The following is a 12,792-nucleotide window of genomic DNA, read 5'->3' as shown; positions in this document are numbered from 1 at the left end:
TCCAGCCCACCGCCGACTGCTGCGCTTTCTCCGTCCCTCGGAGACGACTGTCGTCACTTCCGGCGGCGTTGCTAAGCAACCGCCCTGTTTGGCCAAACACTCCGCAGCCTGGAGGCCGCGGGACTCTCCGCGTCGGAATAGCTTTTCCAAGTCAGAGCGCCATGGGCTCCTCAGAGATAATCGTGCGATTCCGGAGGCGCGGTGGACAGGCGAAGAAAAGCGCAGGTGAGCTAAACTGACTCATCTCGGCCCTGTTTCTGGCCCCCAGGCATGGGGTGAGAGGCGAGGGTGCCAAGTGCGGACTTTCCTTACCTTCTGAAACGGGCTCCACCAAGTCGAAAGCATCATGGGCATCATTGGGTTCTGTGTAAATTACAGTTTTGCCCTTGGATGAATGGGTAGGTGGGAAGAGTTTGCAGAAATACGGGTAGAGAAAAGAAGTCAGAGTCCCAGTTGACCAGCTGGTCCGATCCTCAGGCTGCGGAGTTGCAGCTCCAAGAGTCTGTGCTTGCTAAATTCTCTTGCACTTAAGCTTTGTTATTCATTGAGTGAATTGGAATATCTTTTGGAAATATCAATGACCTCATTAGAGTCTTGGCTCTTCTGTGAGCCTACTGAGTACTCTTAGGAAAGTCTGAAGAAAATGTCTCAATTTCTTCAACTCTAAAATGAAGATAAGGTCTCACGCTAAGGAAAATACTTTGTGAGAGTAAAAATAATGCTACTTAGTGTATGGTAATTCATATGACCTTTTATAAAACCTTAATTTTGTAATAAAAGTAACCTAGTGGAACACTTAAAGAGCTCTTTATTAATTCTAGTGATTTTAGTTTAAGTCTGTAAGTTCCCAACTAATGTTATGGTGACAGAATCTTGGGAACTTGGACTAGCTTCATGTCATTTCCTGAGTTTCTGTGGCAATAGCGTCTCTTGTGCCAGATGCAGAGTGAATGCCAGCCATTCACCCAGCAGTGGACACTAGTGTATACTTATGCAGTGGAGGACTTAAGAAGTAGCAGCAGAGGGTCATGATATGTAGGAGAGAAACAGTACCCATGTGGCATGTATTGAAAAAAAAATTCTCACATACTCACTTTCTTATATATAAAGTACTGCACTAAAAGATTTAGATTTACCTGATAAGTGTTTTGTGTTTTGTGGCAGTTGATCCAAAAGTTTGTATGTGATCCTCACTGCTAAATTGTAATCTCCATTTGGAAGATGGTGAAGTAGGAGATGGATTCAGATATGTAGACAGCTAGCTATAAAACAAATAATTAAAGATTAAGTGGGGTGACATCTTCCAGAAGAGTGGGATAAGGATCTCCAAAATTCCTATCCCCAATTAAATCAAAAAGAACAATGGCAAAAATTGTTAAAATCCACTTTTTGAGAACTCAGGAAACCAAAGGCTTGCAACAATTAGGAAGTGTTTATCAAGAAAAATAACTGAATCTTAGTTAGAACAGTGAGTATTTTGGCATTTTAACTTGTTCCAGTCCCATACTTTTCTCCCTGCCACATGGTAGTATAGAAAAGCACTGCAGTCACAGTAAAATCCAGTGGCGTAGCAGTCTGTGGAGGGAGCAGAATAGGGTTGAACCCCTTCCTTTTTCTTTTTCCAGATAACTTATTATTTGATCTATCTGGCAGTTCCCAGGAAAATCCCACTCACAAAGCTTGTATTTATTTGACCTGACCCAGAGCTCACTGGTTATGTTTGTTAAAATAAACAGTGGCAATTTTTTTTTTTAACATCACAGCTGCCTGGGAAGTGATAACAGTTGGACACAAACGACAAGCTGACCAGAAAACATAAAGGGATACGTGGGAAATGAAATGTCTGTAGGGGAGATGAAAAGTTCCCTACATATTCCTAGGAATCCACAAGGTCAAATGCATGGATAGGGCTCTGGACATGTCCAGGAAAGACCTGAGAATGCCTGAAGCTTTCACCTCTCGTTGACTCTGATTCTCTGTTCAAGAAAGAAGTAAAGGCTATGACAGAGTTGTAAATTCTCTGTCTGAGCATTGAGGTCATGCTCCATCATTCACAGAGAGTTCCTTGGTAAAAACTGGGAGACTTATTAAGAAATTTAAATTTATGGAAATTAAATTTAGGTAATTTAAGGAAACTGTCCAATCATTAGCTGACAACTAAACTAACCAAGCTAAGATTCGACTAGCCACATATAGCAAAGAATGTAGGCTTTACAGATTTAGTTCAGGAAAATCACAAACAGCAGTGGCAACAACAAACTTTGGGTGTTGGGGGAATCTGACTTCTAGAGTTGCCACATATTATTTTAAATGTACTGTTTTCAACAAAAATGACAAGGCATGCAAATAAATATGGAAGTGTGGCCCAAACCCAGGAAAAAAATTCAATAAAAACAGTCCCTAAGGAATCCCTGATGTTAGAATTACTAAACAGTTTAGATTCAAAGACATATATAGGATGAAGTTAAAAGGCTGGAGAAAGATGTCATACTGGCAAACAGTAACCAAAAAAGAGAGCTGGGGGACTATACTAATGTCAGACAAAATAGATTTTAAGACAAAAATTGTTGCTAGAAACAAAGAAGATTTTACACTAATACAAGGGTCAGTTGTTCAAGAAGATACAACATTCGTAAACATAAATACACCTGACAACAGAACCCCAAAACACAAGAAGCAAAAGTGGAATTACTGGATCACATGGTAACTCTTATTTTTAATTTTTGAGGAACCTCCAAAATGTTTTCCATAGTGGTTGCACCAATTTACATTCCTACCAACAGTGCACAAGGGTTCCCTTTTCTCCACATTCTCACCAACACTTGTTATTTCTTTTCTTTTTGATAATACCCATTCTGACACATATTAGGTAATACGTCATTGTGCTTTTGATTTGCGTGATTTCTTTAACCCATTTTAAAAATCTGAGTTGTTTAATTTCTACATATTTGTGAATTTTCCAGATTGCTTTGTTACTGTTCTCTAATTTCATTCCATTGTGTTTGGAGAATACATTTTGTATTTCTGTATTTTTAATTTTTTAAGGTTTTGTTTTATGACCTGTCATATGGTCTCTCCTAAAGAATGTTCCACATGCATTTGAGAGGAATGTATATTCTGCTCTTGTTGGATGTAATGCTATATAGATGTCTGTTAGATCTTGTTGGTTTATGGTGTTAAGTCCTTTTTTTCTTTGTCGATCTTCTGTCTAGTAGAAAGTAGGGTATTGAAATCTCCAACTATTATTTCATTGTCTCATTCTCCCTTCAATTTTGTCAGCTTCGAAATTGATAAAACAATTCCATTTACAATACCATGAAAAATTCTTAAGAATAAAATTTTGTTTCTATGAAAAAAATACTTAGGAATGAGAAAAATTTATATACTGAAAAATGACAAAATATTTTTGAAAGAAATTAAAGATCTAAATAAATGGAAAGACATCCCATGTTAATGAATTGGAAGACAATGCTGTTAAGATGACAGTAATCCCCAGATTATCTACAAGTACAATGCTGTCCCTATTAAAATCTACCTGGCTTCTTGATGGAAATGATTATAAAATTCATAGAAATGCAAGGAACCCAGAATATCCGAAATAATCTCGAATCAGAAGAACTAAGGAGGAGGACTTATACTTCACTGTATCAAAACCTTACTATAAAACTACACTCATCAAGACAGTTTGGAATTGGCCTAAGGATAGACAGGTAGACCAATGGAACATGAATGTTCATAGCAGCAATTTTCATAATAGTCAAAAAGTGAAAACAACCCAAATGTTAATAAAATGTGATACAGTGGAATATTATTCAACTATAAAAAGAAATTAAATACTGATAGATGCTGCAACATGAATGAACCTAGAAAACATCATGTAAGTAAAAGAAGCCAGACATAGAAGGCCACGTGTTGTATGATTCTGTTTCTATGAAATACCTCGAACAGGCAAATCCCTGGAGACAGAAAGTAGATTAGTGGTTGTCAGGGTCTGTGGGGAGGGGAGAATGGGTGTATGACTGTTAATGGGTACAGGGTTCCTTTCTGGGGTGATGAAAATATTCTGAAATGAGATAGTGGTGATGGTTGCACAGCCTTGTGAATAGACTAAAAACCACTCATTGATACCCTTTACAATTGTAAGTTTTATAATATTTGAATTATATCAATTTAAAAAAAAGATTTTGTAAACCATGGAAAATGTGTCAATGATGAAAAGCACATGGACTGATTTTAGACACCCTGAAGTCACTTACCACTGCTTTTCCCCCCTCTCTACTGCTTGAGAGTCTGCCTATTCATATTCTTTCTCTCTCTGTCCATCTGTCTTCCTTGTCCCTTCTTTCAGCCTGCTTAACTTCTCTAACAGCCACTACTAGCATTGTGTGAAAGCCACTTGAGGTAGGAGGAAATAAGATTGCCCTCTGGGAACTGAACTCTGCATCAACCCAGTGGATTAAAGCAGGAATAGGTGAAATCATTCATAGGTCTGATGTCAACCCAGGCTCTCCTGGTCCTCAAAGATGTGAGGGAACTTGGCCCAACTTTTGTGGCCTGAGATAGTAAAAAGCCTTTCCCAAACGTTCTGTGGGTTCTCCTATTTTTTATGGTTGCCCATTTCTGCTGCTTTTGTGGTTGTTCTCTTGATTCTCTTCCTGTATCAGAGTCCATGAAAAGATCTTGAATATCTCATGAATGCAAGTACTCTACAGAAGATTGGGGTGTCATGGAGGAGGGATCACATTGTATGCTTCACAGCTTTCTGACCTCCCGTTCTCCTGCCACTGCTGCCGAAACCTGCTCCCCACTGTGTACTTTGTAGGGAGAGGTTCCTGCCAGTGTGGGCTATTTGGTCTAGTCAGCCTTGTTAGTATTTTGGCAAATTAAATTCTCTCCATTTTATTGCACATCTTAAAGAGTTGAAATAACCCTTGAGTCAGAGAAAGAAAGGCATTTTCATATGCCTAACAATATGTTCATCAAAAGGCAGGTGGTTTAACTTAGTGGCCTTTGTTTAGTTAGCCCTTGGTTGCAGGTAACACAAACCAAGTTGATCCAGCTTAGGCAAGGCAAAGGAAATTTGTTGCAAGGCTATAAGGATACAAAGGTCAGGACTCTGATTACAAGTGACAAATCTGACTTATTGTAGTTAAAAAAGGGGAATATTCTGGCTCACATACCTGTGAATTTAGATGTAACTCGATCCAGGACACTATTATACTTCTCAGCTTTGCTTGTCTTTATTCTGCATGTGGAGACTTGTGTATTGTAGGCAAGATGGTACCTGTGGTTTTGAACTCACATTTTAGGTTAGCAACCAACTTCTCACTCCCATCAACCTTAATTTAACCCCCAAGAAGACTCTAATTGATCCTAGCAGCTTTTCTTTCAGTATCTTTCTCCCTTTCTAGAGCTTCGTTTCTGCTTTTCTCTCTACTTCTATTTCATTCTTCTAGTAAAAGTAGTAAAAATAATAATAGCTAATATTTATTCAGAACATATTGTGTACTAGGCACTATTCTAAATTCTTTACACATCTTACTTTATTTAATTCTCACATCAATTATATAAAATAAAGTATGTACTATTACTATTACCATTTTGCAAATAAGGAATTAGAGTTAAATAATTTTGTATAGATTCACATAGTTCATATGTGGTGTGTTCAGAAAAAGTCCAGGTCACCTGCTTTCAGAGTCCATACTCTTACCCACGGTGCTTTATTGCTTTTGTTATGACTGTGGCCACCCACCACTATTCAAATCCATTTCCTATTTTGGTAAATTTTTCTCCTTTCAAGCCCTACCTCCTTAACTAGAAGCAGAATTCATTTTTTCTGCCTCCCTTGCAGCTAGGGGGCAGGCATGGGAACAGCCAGTCAGTTGTATATGTGCTAGATTTACATTCCAAGGAGGGTGATGAGGAAGCAAACAACATGTTGAATCCATTTTCTGGGGAGAGTGGCAGCAAAAGTGTACCAGTTCCAGAGGCAACACTGGTGAAGGTTCAGATATGCAGTGTCCAGTGGAGCAAGTTATAAGTGGGGCAAGTTGAGGTATCTACCCATTGCCAGCCTCCCTGAATCTTCACTGGAACCTCATGATGTGGTTTGTGTGGTGTTTTGAATGTATATCTTCTAAGGGTATTTCTTCAGCTCTCTGAGAGATTCAGTGGGCTACCTAATATCTTTTAATGAACTCCTTTTCTGCTTAAATTGAGTAGAGTGAGCTTGGTTGTTTATAATTAAGAACCTCAATTGATTAAAGGGGTAAAAACATTTCTCAGAGAAGAGCTGTTATGAGCTCCATTGTGTCGTTTAGAATGTTTTTGAATTCATTTAACAGACTACCCAACTCAATCATGTTTAAAAATTAGGAGATTTATTTTCTCATATAACAGGAACTCTAGGCTTCAGGTCTCATTGATCAGCAGTATAATGAGATCCTCATTACTCCAGGGTCTTCCTTTGTTTCGTCTTTGTGGTTCACGGTTAACAGTTTCTTCCTAAGGCTGCTTCTTCCTGTCATAGGATGGCTGCCTGTTTGGCCTTTGTACTTCCTTGTTCATATCTAGCTTTAGAGTTGCTCTCAGATGTCTCTCCCAGAGGTACAAGGAAGAACTTTTCTAAAAGTCTGAAAACTCTTCTCCTATTTGTTTGCTTATTACAGAAATAATTATTGTCAAGGGAGATGCAAGTATTCTTAATGAGACTCAACCTGGGACTGGGACTGTAGTCAGTTCTCCAAATTATGTTACTACTGCTTGATTAGGAAGGGGTTGAATAGTGTCAGTCACAATGTCTACAACCACAAAAGGTGGACATCCCCAAAGTTATCCATTTATAAGCTGCTATTTGATTAACTTGGAAAATACTTTTATAACAGCCTGTTGGGGTAGGTATTATTGATCTCAACTTTAAAGATATTGATACTTAGGCTCTAAGAAGTTAAATGACTTGCCCAAATTTACACAGTAAGGAATTGACCAAGCAAGGACTCAAATGCGTGTCTTCTGATTTCAAGGTCTCGTATACTTTCCCCTTAATCCTAGCTGTTCTTAAGATAACAAGCATAAAATTATTATTTGGAACAATTTCCAGATATCATACCAATATAGAAATGTCTGAGAAAAACTATCATTTAAACTCTTCTTAAAAACTTTTAATACTCATTTTAAAAAAAAATTTATTAGAAATAAAGAACCGTGAAGAAGATCAAGTTCTCTATCCACCTCTTCTACCTTGCAAAGTAGATCTCCGGCAGGTCACCATAATTCCACACAATGAGTGGAGAAGGATTGGAGATAGCCTTGACAGTTTGACAAGAGAAGCCGCACGCCTTCGTGCAGAAAGAAAGGCAAAGAAAGAAATGCATTTACGATCACAGGAAGTGGTAAAACATTGGACTAATACATACGCAGTAAGTATTAACCACCCAGGAGGACACATGCACTGAAGACTTACTCCTGTTTCTTAGTACTCTTTTATAAATATTTTTATATGTAAAATATCATTAAAATGCACTACAGCACATTTTAACAGCTTTATTTAGGTATAAGTGACATACTACTGTACATGCATAAAACTGGACATATTTAAAGTGTACAATTTAAGTTTTGACATATTAATATACCTCTGAAACCATCATTATGATTAAGATAATGAACATGTTTATCACCCAAAAAAAGTTTCCTCATACCCCATTTACTCCCTCTCACTCCTCCCCACCCCTCCTCCTGTTTCTCTGGGAAATCACTGATATGCTTTCTGTTACAAATTTCACTCAGCACAATTATTTGGTTTTTGTTTCAATTGTTCATTCATTTTATTGCTGAGTGATATTCCATTGTATAGATATACCACAATTTGTTTATATGTTCAGTTGTTGATGGTTTGACATCAACCAAATATTCACTTTTGACCTGTTTCCAATTTTTTTAGCTCATAAATAAATCTGTTTATGAACATTCATGTATAAGTCTATGTATGGACATATGCTTTCATTTCTCTTGGGTAGATATCTTGGTGTAGATTGCCTGGATCACGTGATAGATGTACATGTAACTTTGCAACATTTAACTTCCAAACTGTTTTCAAAAGTAGTTGTCAGCAGTGTTTGAAAGTTCTTTCTAGTTTCCTCCACATATTTGCCAACTTGCTATGGTCAGTCATTTTAATTACAGACATTCTTATAGGTGTGAAGTATTATTTCATAATTTTAATTTTTCTGATTATAATGATGTTGAACATCTTTTCATGAACTCATTTTCTATCTGTGTATCTTCTTTGGTGAAATGTCTGTTCAAATCTTTTGCTGGGTTTGTTTTCTTATTATTGAGTTTAGAGAATTTTAAAAATATATTCTGAATACAAGTCCTTTGTTAAATATTTGACTTGAAAATATTTTCTCCCAGCTCATGGCTATGTTTTTTTATTCCATTACAGTGTCTTTCTAAAAGCAGATTTTAAATTTTAGTGAAGTCCAATTTATCAATTTTTCTTATATGTATCATTTTTTTAGTAACTTAAGAAATTTTTGTCTAACCCAAGATCACAAAGATTTTCTTCTATGTTTAAGTTTAAAGTCATTAGTCTTATATTTGGGTCTATGGTCTATTTTTAGAAGTGAGATATGGATTGAAGTTCATTTTTTGCATATGAATATCCAATTGTTTCAGCACAATTTGTTGAAAAGATTGTTCTTTCCCCCACTGAATTGCCATTGCACATTTATTGAAAATCCAATTGTCCATATATTTGCAGGGGGAATTTCTGGGCTCCCTATTCTATTCCATTGATCTAGTCATCTATCTTTATTTTCCAATAACATACTGTCTTGAGAATTGTAGCTTTAATAATAAGTCTTGAAATCAAGTAGTATTAGTCCTCCAACTTTGTTCTTCTTTTTCAAAGTTGTTTTGGCTATTCTAGGTCCTTTGCATTTCTACATGAATTTTAGAATCAGTTTGTCAATTTCTACAAAAAATCCAGCTGGGATTTTGATTGGGATTGTGTTGAATTTCTAGATCAATTTGGAGAGAATTTACATTTTGACAGTATTGAGTCTTCTGACTCATGAACGGAGTGTCTTTCTCCATTTGTATAGGTCTTATTCAATTTGTTAGCAACATTTTATATTTTTTAGTGTATAGGTCTTATTCATCTTTTGTCATATTTATCCCTAAATAATTAATATTTTAATGCTATTATAAATTATATTTTTTAAAGTTTCATTTTGCTATTCATTGTTAGCTATAGAAAACAGTTTTTTTTTTTCCTTTTTGCCTTATTGTACAAGAATGGATGTTAGATTTTTAAAGTGCTTTTCTTTTGTGTATGTCTGTTGAGGTAATCATCAGGTTTTAATTTTTCATATGATGAATTGCATTGATTGATTTTCAGATATTGAACCAAGCTTGCATTCTTGGGATAAATCTCCTCTGGTCATGATGTATTATCTTTTTGATGAATTCAGTTTGTTAAAAATGTTGTTGATTTTTGCATCTGTGTTCATGGGCGATATTGGTCTGTAGTTTTCTTGAAATATCATTGTCTGTTTTGGGGTCATGCTATTTATTGTTATGATGGAGGATTGCACAAAAAAGACAGGACTTGAAAATATGAGGAACCAAGGCAGCTTCTTTTCATCTGCCTCTGATTTATCTATCTTCCTGACATTTTCTAGAACTACGTATGTGTTTGCTGTTCTCTTCTCTGTGCTTCTGCAAGATTCTCTACCTAAGAGGTACAGTAACTCGCAGTTTAATTTCATGTACATGAGTGGGAAACTACTTTAGGGTGGGGAGGTGTCCTCTGACTCCCTTTATTGTCTCACCTGGGGAAAAACTGCTGGGGAAGGATGATCCTATTCCCCACAACACTTTCCTATATTATTTGAAGCACTGAAAGGCAGGGTTTTTTTTTCTACTTTCTAGTAGAATTTTAAAAACTATGCACAAGCATAATATCTGTCCAGAGAGTTCTCACTTTTTTTTTCAGCATTGCATGTTCCCTTGCTTTGCTGCAATGTACATTATATTTATCATTGGTAGGGGAAACAGAAAACTTGTGGTACCTTGCTTTAGGAACAGTGTTCATAATTTATTAATTCTCTTTTTCCTAGGAGAGGGAATATTTATATCATGACTGATATTGTATATGTAATATATGACATTCTGAAAAAGGCAAAACCTATAGGGAAAAAACAGGTCTGTGTTTTCCAGGGGCTGCAGGTCAGGGAGTAGTTGACTGTAATAGAGCGTAAGGGAGTTTTTTGGGAGGATGGAACTGTTCTATAAGTGACTTTATGCATTTGTAAAACTATACGCTAAAAGAATGTATGTAAATTATACTTTAAAAAACTTGATTTTAGAAAAGCTCCTGGTTCATAAATTAATGAGGGGGTAGAATATACCCCCTGGCTTTTTTTCCCGGTAGTATCACACTCTGCCTAATAGTTTACACCTCCATGGGTGTTAAAGAAGAAAAATATAGTAAATATAGTAGAAATATAATAATTAGAACTGCAGTATAGGGACAGAGATTGACTAAATGATAGATCAGCTGAGAGCCTAGAAACAATCCCATGTTACATATGGGAACTTGACATATGCTAGAAATGTCATTGCAAATCAGAAGAGAAAAGATAGGAATTCAGTAATGGTTACTGAGATAACTGGTACATGGAGAAGATGAAATTATATCTTTTATAGAATACACAAAAAATGAATTCCAGGATTTAAGACCTAACTGTAAAAAGCAAAACAATAAAACTTTTAAAATAATCCATAGGATATCTTCAGGATTTCAGGGTAAGATTTTAAGACATGGAAAGTATGACCCATAAAAGAGGAAAAGACTTCATCTGACGTGAGACATTGATTGCCTCCTCTGAAGAGGTATAGAAGAATATGTAAAGTATGCCACTGTTGATTTGATTCTTTTAAAGAAACATACATATAAAACTTAAATATAGAAAGGAACTTTGGAAGTACATGCAAGGAGCTAATAGTAGTTATCTTAGAGATTACAGATGGAAATTAGGACTGGAGGGAGAGTTCCACTGTATGCCTTTGTAATATTTTGGATTTTGAACCATGTAAATGTGTTACCTACCTAAAAAATTCAATTAAAAATTGGCCCATAAGAGTAACCTCCTATTTATTAATGATATATGCAAATACAATAGACTCTCATTATCATATTATAGTGTTATATCTCAAATTATCATATTATAGTGTTAAATTTTGTAAAGTTAAGTTGAAAAATGAAAACAGACTACTGCTTTTGTCTTTTTGCAGGGAGTGAAAGAACAGAAACTTAAAGCCAAAAAGAAACGTGATGAAGAAATAGAGGCAGAAAGACAAATTCTTGATGTGGAAGAAGAAATACACAAACAAGGAGAAAGAAAAAAGGCCATTGAATATGCAAAGCAATGTCAATTTTACCAGACAGAAAGAGTGAAAAACTTTCATGTACTACTTGGGGTTTCTTGTATTTTTATACATATTTTTAACATATTTATACATAATTAGACTTTATTTTCTTAAAATACTGCAATTTTTTTTTGTAGTCAGGACTTCTTCTTAGCAGAGTTATGAAAGAACGTGATGCACAGATTGAATTCCAAAAGAGCAAAATAAAATCAGATAAAAAATGGGAGGAACAATTGAAACTCAGCATTGAAAAAGCTTTTAAAGAAGAACAAGAAAAAGCAGAAAAACAGCGCAGAGATAGAGTGGCTCTTGCCAAAGATCATTTAAAGCAGTATGTATACATAAATTACCTTTTTTTTCTTTTTTTAAATAATGGATATAGCTTTTTCTCTGATTATAAAAGTAATATATGCTAATATACTTAGTAAGTAGAAAAAAATTCCAAAAGGTTAAAAATCACTATTACTCCTTTACCTGGAGATAATATACTGTTTATAATTGTTACAATAACGCTGCATTACAACAACCACACTCTTTAGGTCCCAATTTAGTCTTTCTTGTGGCATTCAACAATAGATATTTTTTTCTCATATATATGTGGGTTGTTTGGGCTTGACTAGGCAGCTTTAAACTGCAGGACTGACATGGTTTGTTATTGTGAGGAGGGCTCTGATCCTGCTCCATGTGGACCTCATTCTGAGGTCCAGGATGATGGACAACGAGCACCTGGGGGAAACTTCTTCCATAGTATTGACAGAGATGCAAGAGAAGGAGCCCAAGCCTGCAACATGGCCAAACCCAAAGTCAAAGGGCAAAGAAATACACTTGGTCTACCCTGAGGCTAAGGCAAGTCACATGACCATGCTACCCTCAGTGGAACAGAGCAGTAGATTCCCATGGAAGGAGGGAACGAGTCAATCTTTTTGAATAATAATTTAATCTACCACAATTTGTTATTGTTTTGATATATAGCCAATATAGAATTTTTGATGGTGGTGGTGGAGAGGGTCTCATTCATTGAGGTGTAATTTACATTTAATAAAATTCACCTTTTAAAAAGCATATAGCTGTGTAGCCACCCCAAAATCAAGATGCAGAACACCTCCATTGCCCCCCAAAATCCCCTCATGCCCCTCTTCAATTAAGTTCTGTCCCCAGCCTCAGCCCTTGGCAACTGTTGATCCACTGATACAGACTTTTCTGGGCATGTATACTTACATTTTATAAAATAAATTGGATCAACAGTATTATTTTATTAAATGTCTTTTTGACGTACCAGTATGTTGTAAGTTCTTGCCATGTCAGTAAATAGAAATCAAACCTGATCTTTTTCTTAAAAGCAGCTAGTACTATATATAT

At 35.9% G+C, this 12,792-nt stretch overlaps 1 protein-coding gene across 1 annotated transcript in view; it reads left to right on the top strand.

Moving 5' to 3' along the window:
* The first annotated feature begins 66 nt into the window (after window positions 1-66).
* The window catches only part of CFAP210 (cilia and flagella associated protein 210), a 28,922-nt gene continuing 16,196 nt past the window's right edge, over window positions 67-12,792 (top strand). The window contains exons 1-4 of the mRNA XM_074363844.1: window positions 67-225; window positions 7,192-7,418; window positions 11,299-11,472; window positions 11,571-11,764. Coding sequence (XP_074219945.1) covers window positions 162-225; window positions 7,192-7,418; window positions 11,299-11,472; window positions 11,571-11,764 — 659 coding nt within the window. The 5' untranslated portion in view covers window positions 67-161. The remainder of the gene's footprint in view (window positions 226-7,191; window positions 7,419-11,298; window positions 11,473-11,570; window positions 11,765-12,792) is intronic.

Source organism: Camelus bactrianus, chromosome 5, assembly GCF_048773025.1.
Source record: "Camelus bactrianus isolate YW-2024 breed Bactrian camel chromosome 5, ASM4877302v1, whole genome shotgun sequence".
NCBI lineage: Eukaryota > Metazoa > Chordata > Mammalia > Artiodactyla > Camelidae > Camelus > Camelus bactrianus.
Note: the sequence above shows the minus strand (reverse complement) of the source record. Positions and strands in the feature narration are given on the sequence as shown.